Below are 19,471 nucleotides of genomic sequence, written 5' to 3'. Positions count from 1 at the left end.
CTGGATGTGGCAGAACAACATGTGCAGAAATTTTACATATATAATCTCAAAAGATTTGTGAAAAGGTATCAAACTTCTGTCTTGAAATAAAGTAGAAATGGCATATATGAAGACCAGCCTTCTAGTTCTTTGTGATTCTATGGCAGCTTGCTGCTTATATCTATAGTGATGGTGATGTCTTTCTGCTAGTGGAAATCAAAGCCCATGGGAAAGGATGATACTTATTGTGATAAGGAAAAAACCAATGAGATACCCATGTACTTGTTTTCAATAAAGGTGTGCTGCAGCCTAATTCAGAAAATAAACTACATAAAAGTTTAAATAATAAGGGCTTATCCTAAGTCTAAAGTCTGTGTGGTCATTAAAGCATTACATAATCCCTGTCACATTATTTTTGCCTGCTTCCAGATTCCAGATAAATATTTCATGGGGAGTTAAAAAGTTGACTAAGAATGACTTGTTCATAGTAGGACTTTAGTACATGTAGGACAATTGAATGAAATCATACTCTGTGTTTTGAAAGCCTGGCATCAAAAGCAAAAACCACCCCCCCTGCCCCCAAATCTCAAAAGCAATGACAACAACAATAGTTAGAGTAATAATAGTGATGACTCATGGAGAGACAGCTCTCTGCAAGGCTCTGTGTTAAGTACTTCTAATATCTAAGGTATCTTTATCTTAGCTCACTCTCAGAAAATGTGTCTGTAGATATTAACCCAAGTTTACTGATAAAACCAAGGTTCAAAGAGGCAGAGTATCTTGCCAAAATTCACAGAAACTTGACCATGCAGAGAAGTAGGTCTTGGAAACAGTTTCTCTAACTGAAGACCCTGGAATTTTGTCACAGAGATATTGGTTTCAAATTACTGCCACTATTTATCTGTGTGAACTTCGAGTTTGTTACTCCTGTAAGGGGATAATTATATTTACTTTGCAAGGATGTTGTAAGAGTATGAGGGGGTCCTTACAGTGCCAGGCACTTAAGAAATGTTAGTTCATTCTGCCTTTTCCCTTATCAGGACACTCCGGACCTCTCTTCCACTCCAGACCTCTTAATTTCCATGTGTCATTGGTAAATCAAATTAAAGCTGCTTTCTACACCCTATCTGAACTTCAGATAATCTGTAGCTAATTACAGGAGGAATTATGTTGTGCTATCCTCTATACTATCCCTCAATAGTACCTGTTTCGATGCCCTTTTTCATGGATGTCCCAGTAATTATTTATTGCAGGTGCTTCATCTGCTTCTTGTCATGGTAAAGTTGACCTTAAATTATATCAAAAATAGAATAAAAAACTAGGGACAAAAAACTTTGACAGAATTTCTCCCAAGTCTACCATTAATTGTAGTACTTACCAACCCTTTCTGTTGAATAATTTTTTATGCATATTAGCTAAAATTTCCATGCTATATTTCATACCCCAGAGAAATAAAGCAATGCAATTAGATGACAGCACACAAAGGCAATAAATACTCAGCTCAGGTATTTCTGAACCTTTCCACTAAAAATTTCTAAGAAAGCTTTGTTTTAAGAAAAGATCCTGCTGTTATGTACATAAAACGAATGGATTTTGAAAACAGATGCTGGTATACCCAGCCTTATAGTGATATTCAGACATCTTGAAGTGCCTGACATTTTCAAGCAGGTGTCAAATGGCTGAAAACCTTATGGAAAAAAATGCAATTTGTTGCACAATCCAGGTCACTTTTAATCCATTTAAATATTTAAACCTTCAAATATGAAAGTGGCTCAAATTATTGCTCTCTATATTAGAGAATTTGGAAGAATCATTCATATCTGATGTCATACTAATCCCATTTCAGTGTATAACAAATATGCAAAGAAATGCATGTAACAATTCTTAATGTAAAGTAAATGTAGAAACATGAGCTGCTATCAAGAAACAAAAAAAGGAAATCCTGGAAAGGGTTTGAAAAGATCTATATAAATGATGCTATTAAGCCACAAACTAAAACATTTTGGAAAGGGGGAAAGAGCAATGAGTGCATAAATGTCACTAGCAGGTGTTTCCAGACTTACAGAATTTTAGAGCCAGAAAGAACCCCTGAAATCATCTAGCCAAGCTTCTAATTTTACAGCTGAGGAAAGAGGCCCTGATGTTAAGCCATTTGCTCAAGGTCACAAAGGCACTAACTAGCAATGCCAGGAATAGAATCCAGGTCTTCTAATTCCTGGAGGGGTGCCTTAAAGTTTAAAATTCCAAGGAGCTCAAGGAAGGGAATAGAACCCAGGGATAAGAGTTTGGGGTGTGAGACATTTATTTCTGGCTTCATTAAATCTTAAATTCAGTTCTCTTCTAAGTCCCAAATGAGGGAGCTAATACTTCATCTTCCAAGTATAACACAGGAGTCATGTAACAGAGTATTTATCTTCATGGCTATTTATTTAAAGAGGTTTGTATCCTTCAATAATGTAAATCCTCGGTCAGAATACGAAGACAAAAGAACTTTAACTTAGTGATGGAAGAAAATCTAGGGATAAATGCACCAACTTGCCTTTAGTATAACACTGCACAATTACTTTACAGTTTTCTGTCTGAAGGATGATCTTGAAGCACCAAGAAGCAGTTATTTATTTAATCTCTTTATACTGGGTGGCTTCTGATTTTTGCTTGTATAGTTTTTCAGCCCCTTTTTCTTTTACTCTTTAAACATATTTACCAGTTAAAGGGGTATTGTATTTCTATTTTCATTGTAAACGATATGGAAAAAATTGGAAAAGAGATGACTTTGAAAAACTGAACTCATTCTTATAGCATATTATAATTTAGGAACTAGGGTACTTCGCTGGTGGCGCAGTGGTTAAGAATCGCCTGCCACTGAATGGAATACGGGTTTGATCCCTGGCCCGGGTAGATCCCACATGCCGCGGAGCAGCTAAGCCCGTGTGCCACAACTACTGCGCCTGCGCGTTCTAGGGTCCGTGCTCCGCAAAGAGAAGCCACTGCAGAGAAGCCCACGCACCGCAGCAAAGAGTAGCCCCTGCTCGCTGCAACTAGAGAAAGGCCGTGCAGCAACGAAGACCCAACACAGCCAAAAAAAAAGAAGCTATTACATGTGGCATTTTAAATAATCCTTCCTTCTAGAATAATGTCTGCCCTTTACAATTTTCAAAGCGCTTTATGATACATCTCAGTTGTTTAGCAGAACTCTCTTGAACATTAAACGATCTTCCATTCTTAGGGAGAGGTCTTGGGCATTCCAATTAACATTCCACTTAAAAAGTATTTGTGAGCACCAGCTCTCGGCCAGCTGTAGTGTTAGATCCTGAGGACTGGAAGAAGAATAAGACAAATCTTTGTCCTCAACAAGCTCCATCAACTCTGAAGATCCCTGAAATGTGACCTGCAGCATGACTGTCCACTTCCTGAGTATTCCATGAAACAAATTTATAAGCAAATGTGGGGTGCTTCTCCTGGTAATCTCCATAGCGTTCCACCAAGGGGACCACAGTCCCGTGTTGTGTTACTCTCAGGCCTTGCTGCACACTGCAATCGCTCAAAGAATTATTTAAAAGTTCCTAAAGCTGGAAATTTCCTCCACTTTCTGAACTAGACCATCCAGTGGTGAGGCCCAGTTTTCTTAATTTTTATGAAGTTCTACAGCTGAGTCTGTGAAATTTGGTCCTGTGTTATTTGAGTCCTAGAATGACAGAGTTCGGACTCTGTGTTAGCAAAAGAAATAGGTTGACACTTATTAGAATCTGTTTTAGATTATACAATAATGAGAGTCACACACAAAGTATTTATTATCCATGGAAGTTACATGCTTAGGTTGTTGTGTTTCAACTAACGTGCTATTTTCCCAGTGCTGGATGTTTTTTCCCTAGAATCACGGGATGCTGGCTGTCTCTTCTATTCTGAGGGATGGTGACATGTCAACAGATTTTTTAGCCAAGCAAATCTGTCATGGGGCTTATGTACAGGCATTTCCAGATGACAGAAATATTCAAAAGAAATAGTTTCAAACTATCTGTTTTATTTTATTTTTTAAAGTACTGGTCTATATTCTGAGGAAACAAAACAATAAAACATTTTAAAAATGTGAGCTATTTAAGACTAGAGACAGATCTTCCTTACGGTTTTCAAATTTGTTTTTAGCATCTCACTATATTATTTTCAGATTCTTTACTTGGGAGATGTTGATAATGATGACAACAAAAGCTAAGTAATACAGGAACTGTTCTAGGGCTACCTCTCATTTCATTCCAGAAAAGGGCCTTGGGAATGCCTTTCCACCACAAGAGGGCCACCCTGAGTCACTTCTGTTAGGAAGTTCTAGCAGGAAAGCAGGTCTAAGAGAGGCCATTTAGGGAGTATAATTTGAAGGACAAAGGAACTGATCTGTATTCTCCCAGTCCTGCCCCATCCCAGAGTGTTGCTACCCCACCTATATCTTCTACCAGAAATAGGAGACAGCATTATATTTTTAGTAATTGTCTAATCAAATGCCATTGACAAAGGAAGCGATTACTGGCTAGTCACAACTTTGCTCAGAAAAGGAGAGTTGCTACTCCCAATTAAAAGAACGAGAAATCCCCTGAAAGAACAAACAGTGAAACAGATCTCTCCAGACTACTAGACCCCTAGTTCAAAAAGGAGGTAATAAAAATGCTAAAGGAATAAGAAAGATGATTGATAGAAGTTCAGAGCACTGTAACAAGGAACTGGAAACTCTAAAGAGGAACCAATTGCAGTTTAGATAACTCAATTGCTGTGATTACAAACCCATCTAAAAGAAAAAAAGAAACAGCTAACACACAAAAGGGCTGGAAGGAACAATCAATATAGGTAAGCTTTGATCGGAGCCCGGGGAAAGTAGTCTTTTTCATTCGTGGGCCGTGGAGCAGGGAGAGAGACGGAAGATCAAAAAGAGGAACTGTATGAGTGGTGCTAGATTTTGAGGGGCTAATGTGAGAGGTCTTGGTGCCCAGGTGCAAAGAAATATGGCATCATGATGTGAGAAGGCTACGGTAAAGGATCTGGAGATGAGGGTCCAGGAAGGGAGGCTCACAGTCACACTTCAGTGTAGCCTTGGGTCCACTCCAATCAGAGACTTCTGCAGAGACAGCTGGACCCACTCTCTACACCAAGATCTCTTAGTTAAGTCCACAGAGACTCTAACAATGCCTTGACGCCTATGCTTGGCCCTTACACTATATTCTTTTGTTGTCGTTGCCACTGAAATATTTTGCACAGTAAGATTCCTTCATTCTTTCTTTTCCAATTATTTTGCATCTACCCTACTGTTTTAAATCCATCTACTTTCCACAAATATGAGTACTTCAAACAAATAGCTACTTGGGAATAAATTACATTCCCTCGTAAGTGACAAGTGTGACCAGAGGCATGAGTTTCTCTTCCTGGAGAGCTTTCTCACTCTAAGATTTGAAGGTCCATTGCTGGGGGATCCTCATTTTCCTTCAGCTACCTCCTCTGGCTGCTTTCCTGGGGCTTCTTCCACTACATGGAGTCTAAGCAGGTAGAATAATGCTAAGACCTTCCATACAGTGGTTCTGGTGCTTCTGCAGATACACATTTCCTTTCAGGTAAAGGAGCTCATATTCCAAAATCCAGAATACATTAATTTTGCTGACTCATTATGTTAACCACCATCCCCTCCCCCCATCGAAGTTCTAAACGACTGATCTAGGCTGACACATAGGATGTCTATTTAAATAGTCTAAGTCTGTTTTATCTGTCCAGGAGTTAATAATACAGAGGGAATGACAAACGGAATGGATTGTACAAAAACTGCACATGTTCATGAAAAAGAAAGGGAATTACAAACTAGATGCTAAACTGAGTTCTGACATTAACAAATAAGACACTATATGGTATTGTTTTAAAAAAGCTCTTAAATTCTCTTTCCTTACTAAGCCATTTGAGGTAAGTGGACAAACTGATGAGCTTCTCTCTGCCCCTCAGACTCTTTAAATTTTCAAACACATAGGTTAAGGCAGGAACTTTCAACATGAACTCAAAGAGCTGACTTGCTGACTTCACAGGTACATTATGTTGAAGTATCTCAGAAAGGAACAAATGTTTGTCAGTCTTCGATGATCACTTATGCCTCTTGCTTGTTAACACAGATTTTATAAGCAGCTCAACTCAAAACACTCAGAAGAGACTACAGGAAAAAAAACATGTAAAGCACACTTTTTCAGAATCAATGATTTCCAGAGTTCCATCTTTGGAGTTGGCAGTATAACAAAGCTACTGAAATAGTTGTATCATTCCTGAATACTTCAGGGTCCCTTCCCATTTTGTGAAATGAGTAACTCTTCTAAACGTTTCTGAAAGGCTCTAGTTTTTCAATTAGTGCAATCCTCCAACATACTGTTTATTTAATATCTATCTTGGTACAAGATAAAACTTTTAAATTATTTACCTAATATGCCTAAAAATGTTCTGGTAATTTAAAAGAAAAAGAATCAAAACAAAAGCAAAATATTATGAACTGAACTTGAAATACCCTAAACAGAAATTTTGGTTTAGACAACATTCAAAGAAACATTCTCATCCACAAGTCCAAACAGTTACATGAATATTTTTTGAAAGCCTGAAAAACTGCTAAACACCACTGATTATATACTCTTATAGTAAATTTTATGAATTTATAAAATCTTACAATTTTATTTTCAGATGTTGGATTTTCATGGTATTTGATTTAGCTATAGAAAAACTCAGATAACTATGAACTAAAAAAACCTTTTATAATTGTAACAATGAAATTGAATAATCAAGAAATGTCAATACATTTAAGCTTAGTAAACATAAACATCTGAGTCATAAGATGAGGTTCTTTGAGACATCACAGCCTGGTTTGACAGTGGGAAGTGAAAGGTGGAGATTTTTCCTTATTTTTAACAGGCAAGTGTTGTCTTTGCTGCTCCTGTTCTCTGATCAAGCGAGATTATAACAGCACTCTACTTGAAAGTGGTTTCTAAAAATGCTGTCAACTTTTCCCACTTTCTGATATTATCCTCTACCACTTTCTCTTCAATCCTTATATTCAATTAGAGCATCTCACCCAAAGCATGACTCTACCAGAGGAAAGTGGGCTGTGGTTCTATAAGAATATAGCTACCAACACTGCATGAATATTTAGAGTTAAGGCTTAGCTACCAAATTGACATTCCAAACTTCATTGGCAGCTGATGAAATAACCATATCCCACTCTACCACACAGATTGAAATGAAGGCTGGAGAACGCAAGCCAATACGCATTCCAGGCTGAGCACTGAATTTTCCCTTGTTTTATGAGTTTGAGCCTGTTCTGCTTAAAAGTAGCCAATTGAATTCTTTTTTTCCTTAAATCTAGGCCAAATTACCGAAGACACTCCTTCCTACACACAAGAATGTGCACACAAAGGAATTTTTTGTTTGTTTGAACTTATTTTCAGTGTGATGTTTAAATAGCACAGATTCAAAGGTGCAAATATGAGAAGATTCCTTGTCTCAATAATTGGAGGATTTTGTTTTCTTCATGAACAAAGAAACCTGGGTGTTCCTCTTTTAGAGCTAGCTTTATACAACAAAGATAAGGCAAGGAACAGGATCAAAGGAGAGGGGAAGGAGATATTGGGGGCTCTCTTTCTGAGGTCTTGGGTGCCATCTTTGTTAACTTTTCTTCCCATGACTATGCCCTGTGGTGCATGGGAGAGATGCACCCTAGATCCTTGGTGCTCATAGAACAGCCTGAAGTTTCAGGGAGAAGGGACAAGGTCACCTTGTGCCTGCTGGCAGTTTGCTGAGACCACCTTCCAACTACCGGCCCCCAGCAGTCCCCTAAGATAGATGCAGGTCTGAATTCTCTGACACTAGGTGCATTTCCTATTGTACACCACAGTGTGTAGAGGTGTGTGCGTACACACAGGCACAAACTGAGAAGTCGGCTATGCAGTGGGTAGAGCACAGTTGGAAAGAGCCTCCAAGTCTGTCCTGTTTCCCCTCATCATTATCTTACTGGGGTTGCATATATGAAGAGCCTGGATGGAGTTCAAAATTGTCATAAAATTCTTCTATAAAGTCAATGCCTTAGGAAGCCATAGGTAAGATTAATACCCTTGTTGCCAGGATGACTTTAATTCCTCACAAGAGATCTGAGGGCAAGGCTGGTGTTTTGGTTAGCCCAGCCATCCCTTGGTTAGCATCTCCTTTCTTGTTCAGGTCACAAGATATTGTTGAGGTATATGTACCAGCCCTGCATTGCTTTATGGTATTATTCCATCCAAGAATGCCTAGGGATTTTATTGTGTTCTCTTAGGGAAATCTAACATGCTCTCAGGTATGCAATGAACAATAAATTGCAACCACAAACCTTTTTGTGCACTTCAATAATAGTACATGTCAAAGTTAGCTGTTTACATGTCTGTTCTGGTCAATCAATCAATTGAAAGCTGTGAAGTAGAAACTGAACCTCAATTTCCTCTATACCTAACATAGGGACACTTCAAAATGTTTGTTAAGTAGACAAAGGATCCATGCTCTATCTTTTTGCTCCATTCTCACATCTCTTTGTGTATGCTTTCTCGTCTGGATTTGGAGGGTAGAATCAGCTGGCATCCATCATTATTGCTGGGACACCGTATCCTCTCTGTGGATCACATGGGGAAGCTTTGTAGCAGAGATGACTGTATAATGACAAAGTGGTTGTTTGTTAGGGTGTGTGTGAGATCATCTTGAGGCTTTAATTCAGCATTCACATGTGTCTGTATCTCCAAGTGTGTGTGTGAGCCTGCATACACAATATTGACCTCGGTTCTCCTTTCTGTCATGTATTATTCCTATTTGTCTTCTCTGATATTGTTTGCTTTAAACACCTGTATGAATGAAAGGGGAGTTTTCTAACACTATCACCAGTGTGGCAAGAGAACTGCTTTGTCATTAGAGGACTTGTGGCAAAGGCCGTATGACAAAGGTGGAAATGCCCTAGAGAGGATACGGATATCCACTGAATGCCTGGGACTTTAAGGTCTACTAAAACCTAGACAACTGATGATTCTATACGGCTATTATCACATGGTTTACTATAACCTTGGTATAAGCTGTATCTACATATTTTTGATAATTCAAACATCTAAAGAATTGGTTCTTGGGAGTTTAAAAAAATAAATATATATAAATGCTTGGGCTCATACATTCAGTTTCAATTAGTGTGAAGTAGGGTCTCAATTCTAAAAGCATGCCAGGAATTCTGATGCATGGCTAAGGTTGAAAACCACTGATCTAGGTATTTAGCTCTTGATTCTCCTTGTGGTAAAGAAAGTTTCAATTCTAAAGCCAGTAGAAACTGGCTTTAAGAATAAAGCCACACAGGGTACTGAATATCCACAATCCTTCTGAAGTGAACAAGCGCACTGCATGCCATGCTTCCCCACAGGGATAATGTTAGGAATCTGGGCAGGACAATTATTTGAAATTCTGACCCCTTTCCTCTAAATGCCAATGAGCTTCCAGTCATTGTGACTGGAACCGGCAACACCTCCATAAGCTACCAAATGCTCCATAGGTAGCTGGGAGTCATTGTTCAGCTGGCTGTATCTGGTTCCCAAGGCAATAAATATTTCAGATAAATTTCAGCCTCAAACATTTACCTTCAGTTCCACTTCCAATGCCAACATGGTTCCTCTGAGATGGTGGTCTAGGGGTTGACCAAGGATCTAACAGACAAACTTTGATTTTTAAAGTGGTTGCTTTTCCTGAGATGAAAATTTTTTAAAAGTAACACTTGAATAATTAAGTATAGCATTTATGTTATTTCATTTGTTCTTGTCATGACGTTCTATCTAGCCATTTGAATCTCTAAGACAAAAAGCCACAAGTATGTAGTGACAGATTCGAACTGTTGGTCAACCACTCCTCACTCCTGGTCTCTCCTCCCCACAAAACAAAATGAAAACCAAAATAAATTGAAAACCATGGAGATTAAGAGCAGGTATTATAAACTAAATTTTAAACTATTATGTAGTTTTTCTTTTTATTAAATTAATACTCAAAGGGAAACTGACGTGCTGGGTGATGAGGACTCAAAAGACTGTTGCCAGTACCAAATTTTGTATTAGAGCAAAGATTTTCCATATATTATTTTTTATGTTGAGGGCAAGACACTTCACTTTACTACAGATTTTCATATCCACCAACCAACATGCAAGTATCTCTACGTCTGTGACGTCAACGAGTGCTAGTATTTCTGAATCTTGGTGACAGTAGGGCAGTCTAGCTTTCCACTCTGTAAATTGCCAATGAGGTTGACAGAGTAGGACCTTTTGGGTATGGGGAACCTATCCAGGCCACTTTAGGTAGGAGGAGAAAGGGTAATGTTGAGGTTCACCAAAGTAAGTTTGTCTAGAGAGCAACTCCCACTGGAACTATGCTACTGGCTTTGGACTGTGATTTAATGAAATTCTACAGAATGACTATTCTTTTCCCTACTCAAAATATTTAATATATTGTATTTCTAGCATATTTCCTGCTCCAGAAGCAGTTCTGTGTGGTAACCTATTATAGAGGACAGGACTCCAGGCAAAAACTTGATTAGCAATATATGGCTCCAAGTATAACAGGTAAATGCAGAAATGGTTGGTTTGGTTGGAATGGCTGAAGCTGGTCAAGTGTAGTAGGATGAAGATAATTACTTTCTCAACGAACTAAGGCCTAATCCACTCTCATGCTTCCAAACACATCTTTTTAGACAGAACACCATTAGTATCACAATAAATAGTTTAGTTCCCATGATGGTCACATTTCATTTGTTCACCATAATTTTCATTGATGTTTATTGGTTATCAAAATTATGTTGTTAGTCTGTTGCAACCTAGCAAAAGTACTTTATAAATCTATATATTTTCTAAGATGTGACCAACTTGTGAATGTCCAGCTTTTGAATTATCATAATAGTCAAATACTGAGAAATAATTGAGAGACCTAGGCAATTTTTACAGTCATTCTTACAGTGATTTAAGAAGAGGGCAAATCAAGATGTAAAAGAAAGAAGTAAAAATTAAAATGATTTATAAAAAGAGAAGTCATACTTACTCCCTTACCTGAAACATTTAATGCTCAGGCTTCTTATTGAATTTAGTAGTGGTAAGATGTGTCTTTTTAAAGAAATAAGCAGTCTTCAGTGTTTTTATAGCATTGGTTACTACAGAAATTATACTTCTTTTACTTCTTGTCTTGAAGGGTGAACAAAACAAACAAACTGAAAATACTACAATGAATGGTAAATGATGAAAGATTTACAGTACAAAAAACAGTGTAAAAAGGAAGACAAGTTTAAATATTGTTGTGTAAGAAAGTGATGAAAATAATACAAGAATGAGAATAAGTAAAATGATAGGCTGGAACATCTGGGAAGGTAAATGCAAAGACAAAAAGAAGAATTCATTAATAATAATTTTTAAAACTTAAGTTTATATCAACTAATCTAAGCATTCATTCAACTTACAATAGAGAACCCTACCTTATATATATTTATAAAGTCTGAAAACCTACTATTATGTACAGTACTTTCTCTCACTCTGATTTCTATCTCTTCACCCTGAGAATATAACTGAAAAACCACATGCTCAAAGTATTCAAAAATTTGAAACTAGGAAATTAAAACCAACTATGTGATATAATACATAGAGGAAAAAAATCTTTAACATTTAGAAATTCAACAAGTTTTATTATAAAAAAAAATTTTAATAGCAAAGCAAAGCAGCATGCAAGATAAATAAGCGATAGGGTTGCAATTTTTCTAGTTGTGACTAACAGGCAGTTAATCTAATATCATGCTTCTGTGTATAAACTGATTTTTAAGTTTAACCCTCTTGCGTGTCTTAAAAGCCATGCATGCTGTTGTTCTTCCGTGGGTTCTCCAATGGATACAAGATACCAGCCTTGCTAGAGGAGTAGCACTGCCTGTTTGTTTTATAAACTCTCTTCCGTGCTTAACCCTGACAAAATGCATCAGTCTTTGGCCACCATACCTGGCTAGAGCAGATCAGTCCAACTCATCGGGTGTGCCTCTACAATTAGGATGAAGGAAAAATGCTGGTTTTCCCTGTTCGGGAATAGTTATTACTATTTCTCTGAATTAGTGTTGCCTTAAAGCTAAGGTATAACACTCCTTCCCCAGTCCTGAGATTCTCCGTTATAGAGCCGACAGTGATTTTTCTCTAGAAATAAAGATCATGTTACTTCGACGTGTGGTAGGTACATCAGTGGCTCCTATTTGCTCCTCTTGGTAGGGATCCAGACACAATATCATCTCTCTTTACCTCTGGTTTCTACATTCTTTCCAGGAGTTATGCATCAATCCTGATCATTTAGTGATTTGAAAATATTTAAGCTTAATTTTAATCTCGGCTCGAAAACCACAGATCAGCAATGGAAGATTTCTATTCGGAATCTTCTTGCAGCTCAATCTATTAGAATCAGTAGAGTAATATTGAAAATGTCGACCTTCAATAATCATATATTTTAGAAATCCTTTCATCTTTACACAAAAACTGGGGGTGGGGGGTGGAGAGAGGGGGAGGCGGGTAAACTTCCCTTTTAAGCAAAACAGAGGGAGAATAGTTACTAAGTGATTGGATTACGAAAACCTCAGGCCTGAAGAAGGACAGTGTGAAAGAACAAGTGCGCCATGGGGCTTCCAAGCCCAGAGAGGCTCTGAGCTGGGACTTCCCTAAAGCGGGGCTTGGAGGTCGGTGCGCGGAGTCGCCCCTCCAGGGACCGCGGCTCCGCGGACCAGCCTCGCCATCGCCGTGGCTCGCAATAGGCAGAACTGTACCTGACTCACGGATATGGGCTCCTCGGCGCCGGCGTCGTCTGCGGACTTGGGCACCTCGAGGCGGTCGATGAAGGTCTGCAGCTCCTTGCGGAAGGCCTTCATCTGCGCGTTGATGCGGTAGAGCAGCTCGTGCTCGCGGATGCGGCTGCCATCATCCTCCTCGTCCATCAGTCCGAACAGGTCCCCGTTGGCCACGTAGATGCGCGCCTCGGTGATGATGGTGCTAGTGTCAGCAATGAGCCGGTCGATGGTCTTGCCCAGGCGCTCAGCCTCCGAGCGGATGTCCTTCATCTGCTGCCGGTCGGAGAAGCTCTTGGGCCAGGGCCCAGGTGCGGGGTAGAAGGAGCGGGTGGGCGTGAGGCAGCGGATGTTGCGCACCTCCTCCGAGTCGCTCTCGCCGCCGATGGGCCCTTCGCGCTTGCGGTGCGGCGGCCGCGAGTCGTCGTCGCTCTCCTTCTTGCCCGCATCGCTCTCGGCGTCGCTGTCGCGGGGGCTGCCGCGGATGCCCAGGTGCGAGGCCAGGTCGTAGCGCTGCATGTTGGACATGAGCACGCGGTTCTCGTACTGCAGCTGCATGACCTTGCCGCTGAGCTCGTTGATCTGCAGGCGAGCCGCCTTCAGCTCCTCCTGCAGGGCCTCGGTCTTGGCGCTGTCGTGGTGCCGCGCGCTCTCGTGGCCGCCCGACTTGTACTTGTACTTGTTGAGCTCTGCCGTGATGCGCTTGTTCTGCTCCTCCAGGTCGGCCACGTTCCTTCGCAGCAGCTCCGTCTCGTCTTCCACCAGCTGCAGGTGCTGCCGCAGCTCCGACAGGGATTCGCTCTGCTCCCGCAGGAGGGGGTTGGCCGAGCCGTTAAAGTCGTCGCCCTTCAGGTCATCCAGTTCCGCCTTCAGGCCTCTGTTCTCCACCTCCAGTTCGACGATTTTTCTGCCCAGGATGTTGGCTTCTTCCTCCACCAGCCTCAGCCGCAGCTTGAGCTCAGCCTCTCTGGTGCTGGGAGGCCCCCCGGCTTCTCCTTTAGGCAAAGGACTGTCCAGATCCCCATAAAAGGATCTGTACTTCTGGAGCTCGTGTTCGAATCTGTCCTTTTCTTTATCAATCTTGGCCATTTTCTTTCTCATCAAAGCAGCTTCTTCCTTCACGAACTGCAGCTGGCATTTCAGATCTTCATTGTCCTCCTCATTTGGGAAAAAAAAAAGGGAAGCGGACAGGGGATCATTTTTATGTAAATAAAACAACCAAAAAGGGACACCTGCAAAAATAACTCCTTTTTCTTGTAAATAAGATTTAATGAGACAGAGAGCCAGAGAAGTAGATGCTGTACATTTTTTCCAAATCATTTAAATTCTTTGGCAGAGAAAAGATTAGGACAATATTACATCCTGGAAACCAAAAGAGAAGGGAATATAAAAAGAGAAAAACTGTGGTCATCACTATTCAGAGAATTATACGTTCTCACTGCATACAACCGTTTGGCTGTCATTTTCAACAATGTTCATTTTGTTTGTTCTGTTTTTCTCATGGTTTGAGTTCCCCTGACTGTAGTAAATATGAAACCTCTTCCCTGGAAGGAGCATGTGCTTAATATGTACTCACTGCCATTTACTGAGTTCTGACTCTCAGCCAGATACTGTAAAGTTGTTCACATGTATGACCTAATTTAACGTGCAGAGTAAGCTTATGAGTAGGTATTAAAATTCCTGGTTTAAAGATGTTCAATAGCTTGTTCAAGGTTACATAGCTCATAAGTGGCAAAGGACAAAGATGAAAGTGGAATTCGGTTCTGACACTAAAGCTTAGTTTGGCACATGATCACTAGGCCATACAGCAAGTAATCTGTCCTCCATCTTTATTCAAGGAAGAATTGTTTTTAAAGGGCTTAAAAGTAGGGAAAGTTTAACACTGGAATGGTCCATCCAAGAAGAAATTGGTAAGTGTTCCATCTAGATCACTCTTAAAATTGGATTTATTTCCATCAGTCTGAAATGGATAGAACTAGTTCTGCCTGGTAAAAGGATGATGGGGTAGACCCTGTAGAAGTTCTTCTCACACATTCTCAGGACAACCTTCAAACCCTAATCATTAACTAAATGGAAAACTACAAACAGAAAAATGGAAATCAACTCTTTCTCAGAGAGCTAATATAAAAACACATTATTATGTCCAAGGACATATTTCCCAAGGACAATTTCCCCAAACTCTCTTTTAAATATGCACTTGGGGCATACCGTGTAACTTCTGTGGACTTTGGTTTCCTCATTTTAAAAAATGGGAAGGAATAGGGCCTCCCTGGTGGCGCAGTGGTTGAGAGTCCGCCTGCCGATGCAGGGGACACGGGTTCGTGCCCTGGTCTGGGAGGATCCCACATGCCGCGGAGCGGCTGGGCCCGTGAGCCATGGCCGCTGGGCCCGCGCGTCCGGAGCCTGTGCTCCACAACGGGAGAGGCCACGACAATGAGAGGCCCGCGTGCCACAAAAAAAAAAAAAAAAAAAAAAAAGACTCAGTCTTAAGAAGATACAGATGACATAAGAGGAAGGGGAACATAAAGACGATGAAGGCCCAAAGAAGTGAACTGAGCTTGGCTTTAACCTAGCCACTACTGGAAGCTAAGTTGCACTCTGATAAATTATATATATTAACTCATTTAATCTGTACAACTCTCTATTATGACCCCATTTTAAGGATGAGGAAACAACTTGTCTAAGGCCACGCAGCTGGTACGTGGCAGAGATTTCCATGTAGGCAACCTGATCCTAAAGTTACTGTTTTTAACTGCTAAGCAATACCACTTCTCAGTATATAAAGTCACTGTGCTGCTGGAGGAACATGTGAGGCATACATAGAAGAAATTGAACAAAATGAAATAAAAAGCTATATAAATAATAGCAGGTCGAACCATATGAAATTGCCATTTGTGTAGGTCAGAACCAACAGCATGTTGGCAATTTCATATGGCTCATCTAGAAAAGGGGGACATGGGAGTATTCAAAAGTGCATATTGATCCCGCTGCAGAGTGCCAGACACTAGACACTGATGAGTGCAAGCTGAGTAAGATGGCCCCTGCCTACAATATGCCCTGGCTAAGTACGGGAGATGAATATGTAAATATGAATTACAACAATATGGGATGCTTGCCCTAACGTAAGTATGTGACTCAATGGTCCGCAACCTTGACTGAGCAATAGAATCATCTATGGACTATTTTATAATTGAGATCTCTCATCTGAGACAGTCCAATCAATCTTCTGGGGTGGGTTTTTGAAAAAAAGACAGGTAATAACCTCTGAAAATAAATGAATTGGAAATGATAGCAGGGACTTCAAAGGCCATAATAGCGTCCTTGTAAATTTCCCAGGACATTTATGTGCATGAAATAAAAACTGGTGGATTGCAACATGTCTTGACTGTTGTAAGGCCCCAGGTCCCACTGAGAAGTTGATGAAAGTTGCGTATGTCTTTTGCAGAAAAGTGCTCCTGTGCACATGGAGTGGGGGTCCACAGAGCCAGGAACAAACAGTTAAGAATTCCTGGATTAGAGAATGTTGTTGAAAAAAATAAATAAGCTTTACCATGGGAAGTATAAGAATAGGACAAACATGAGTTAAAAAAAATAAACTGTTGATTAAAGCTGACTTAAGATTTTTAGAATGGGGAGCATATAGCACCTCTCCCTCAGTGAGGTGGGGAAGAGAACTGATGCATAAAATTATGGCAAAGACACAGTGGGAGAGTTGTGGTGACAGAGCATATATGAACTTATTAAGGGGATGATGAGAAAGGTGCAAAAAGGAGATGATTTTGGTAGGAGACTCTGGGATTCTAGAACTGCCGAGGCCTACAAATGTTCATGTGCAGCACCAGGGGAAAAATTAACCAAGGACAGTGCAGGGAGAGCGAGGAAGAGGAAAATTAACAGTTAATATGTTATGCTTTTTAAAAAATGAGTGAGGGCTTCCCTGGTGGCGCAGTGGTTGAGAGTCCGCCTGCCGATGCAGGGGACACGGGTTCGTGCCCCGGTCCGGGAAGATCCCACATGCCGCGGAGCGGCTGGGCCCGTGGGCCATGGCCGCTAAGCCTGCGCATCTGGAGCCTGTGCTCCGCAACGGGAGAGGCCACAGCGGTGGGAGGCCCACGTACAGTGGAAAAAAAAAAGATAAAAATAAAAAATAAAAAATGAGTGAGATCAACTTTTTCAAATTTTGAATATTTAAGTATTGCTTTAGTTAAAATTATTATCTAATGAGAAAACCCCTTGTAAGAATAAAAAAAAGTACATATGCTACAGTCCTATAGATCCCAACTTACACATTTAAAAATCAATATCTAGCCAAGTATTTTTAACGAGCCATAATATCATAGCTGTCCCTAAATATTTCCTCTTCTGTTTTAAAATCTCCTTTATTACATCCACCAGCACCTCTGCTCACCCTAAAAGTAGACCTAGTCTTTACTGTGGCTGTGTTTCTAAGTCTCTTAACAAGCCCATGTTGAAGACATGTTTTATTTTTATTCCTTACTTTCCTTTCTTTTGCTTCCCCAGTCATTGGTAGAGAGAACTACTTCATTCTAGGACTCTCCAAAGCCATCAGGAGTCTCTCTCTCCCCTCTGCCACCCTTCCTACAACATTCCTTTCTTTACTCTCTCCTGATGCCATAGGAATAGCTATTCTATTGTCCTTATTAATTATGAGTGAACAAGATCAGCAACATGGGTACAGTTCTTAAATGTAGCAACACATAAAGTACTAATGACATTCTGCTGTGTGCTTACAATGCAAAAGCAATAATAACAGGGATGTTAGTGCTAGCTTTTAAAGAAAAGATACTGAATGCTTTATATTGTCTCCTGCATCTACAGCTACATAATTGATATGCATAATTTAACTCTGTTTTACACGAGTGTATCTGGTTACTATGTCTACTTATAGATGTAGCTTATTATTATATACATTTAGAGATGTTTGATGTACTAGCTGAAATTTTATTTCCACATACCTCTGTGGGAGTCTGTTGAGCCTTCTTTTCAGATTTTGGCAAATCTTTGCTTCCTCTTCTCTTTAAAGATAGCTGAAATAAAGCATAAATAGATTTAGTTTGGTAAACTACAATTTTAATTCAATTTTATATTTTTAAGTATCCTAATTTCCTATGATAAAACCAAGCCAAATGAAAAGTGTTAGTTTAATAGCCATAAGGGAGGGAAAAAACCCCAAACCAGATAGATTTAGATATATTTTACTTTGGATGGGGATATATATCACAATAGAAGAGTAGCTGGCAATTATCAAGTTGATTTGAGAAATACAGGAAACCTACTATAAAAATGCAGAAAAGCAATTTGGAGAAAATTTAGATTGATAATTCAATATATTATTCAAATGAAAGAAATACTTGTTAGCATTCTACATCATTAAAGAAAAAAAAGGAATACGGTATTATTTGCAGTTGGACTTAGGTTGTTATAAGCTTATAAAGACAAACATTCAGTGGATTTATGTAGAATTTGAAGAATTTCATTCTTTCCTCACCACACATGCATGTAGACAAACATGATACACATGTTCATATACACTCTTCCACACACATGTAATACAGTAGGGAATAGTAGGCGTTATAGTAAAATGGAGATGGCATGCTCCATCTAAAGGAGCTGGCTGAGAGGGAATTAGGAATGTAGACTTTTTCAAAAGAAGCTGGAGATCTGGATTTTTATGTAAAATCTCCCCCATTTTATTGGCTGGCTCTAATTGAAATTCAAACAAATAACACTTTGTAGGTCAAAAAATACACATCTAGTGTCAAATCCTTTCACGGACCAGCAGTATTGATCTCTGGTGCTCAGTTCCATTTCTCACCACCATTAAAATAAAGTTCCTCTGTAGGAATAGTAACTGTATGTATGAATATCTACCATGTACCAAATACTGAGCTGGATACACAATTAAATAATGTACCTACCATTAGTAAGCTCACAATTTAGCGTGGGAGACAGGGATGCAAACAAAGTACAAGTTGGCAAATGCCATGCTTTAGGTTCTGTAAAGAAGGGACTTTGTCCTAGTGTGGCGTCACCATCATGAGAATAATAGTTGCCACACAGCAGATGTTGAAAAAAATATTTGCTGAACTAATGAGTGAATACGAAATATGAGATTCTGAGGTCAAACAGGAGGATGGCGGTACAGGCTGACAGTAAAAGGAGGCACGGTTTCTCTAAAGAGCAGGCTTCATGAATTTGCCAAGAACTGCAAATTAAATTCTTCACATGTTAATTTCTAACCCAGTTCCAGTGTTAAATGCTGGCATACGTTCATGCTGCAACTGCTTTCATTCAGTATAAAAAGGAAACTACAGAGCCAAATGAATAGTCTACGTGGTTATTTATTTCTAGTTCACAGACATTCTCCATGTTGCTTGTATAATTTTCTTAGAAACAGAAGCTGTGGGGACTGATTCACCATAACCAAAAGTGATTTAGGAACCAAGCAGCAAAAACAGTCTCAAGAAAACCAAGAATATAGTGAGCTGAACTAGGGAATCCTGGAACATTCTGTATAGGGGCTACCTACAAAGAACCACCTAAGTTTATTTTGTTAAATATTTATGGAATGCTCTTACTTTGAATTTACTCCATTATATGTTTATTTAGCACTTACTAATGCACTTC

The 19,471-nt window shown here is 39.7% G+C and overlaps 1 protein-coding gene across 6 annotated transcripts in view; it reads right to left on the bottom strand.

Moving 5' to 3' along the window:
* The window catches only part of MTCL3 (MTCL family member 3), a 56,443-nt gene that overhangs the window by 5,785 nt on the left and 31,187 nt on the right, over positions 1–19,471 (bottom strand). The window contains exons 5-8 of one of the 6 annotated variants that reach the window (XM_060115310.1): positions 17,800–17,871; positions 12,806–13,981; positions 11,070–11,201; positions 3,596–3,664 (exon numbers count right to left, since the gene is read on the bottom strand). In XM_060115310.1, the coding sequence (XP_059971293.1) occupies positions 11,079–11,201; positions 12,806–13,981; positions 17,800–17,871 (1,371 nt within the window). In that variant the 3' untranslated portion in view covers positions 3,596–3,664; positions 11,070–11,078. Of the gene's footprint in view, positions 1–1,260; positions 3,665–9,643; positions 9,726–11,069; positions 11,202–11,252; positions 11,376–12,805; positions 13,982–17,799; positions 17,872–19,471 lie in introns of those variants that run through there. The other 5 variants (XM_060115308.1, XM_060115307.1, XM_060115313.1 and 2 more) reach the window with 5 other exon arrangements.

Source organism: Mesoplodon densirostris, chromosome 12 (genome assembly GCF_025265405.1).
Source record: "Mesoplodon densirostris isolate mMesDen1 chromosome 12, mMesDen1 primary haplotype, whole genome shotgun sequence".
Lineage (NCBI taxonomy): Eukaryota > Metazoa > Chordata > Mammalia > Artiodactyla > Ziphiidae > Mesoplodon > Mesoplodon densirostris.
This window is presented reverse-complemented; position numbering and strand designations above follow the sequence as displayed.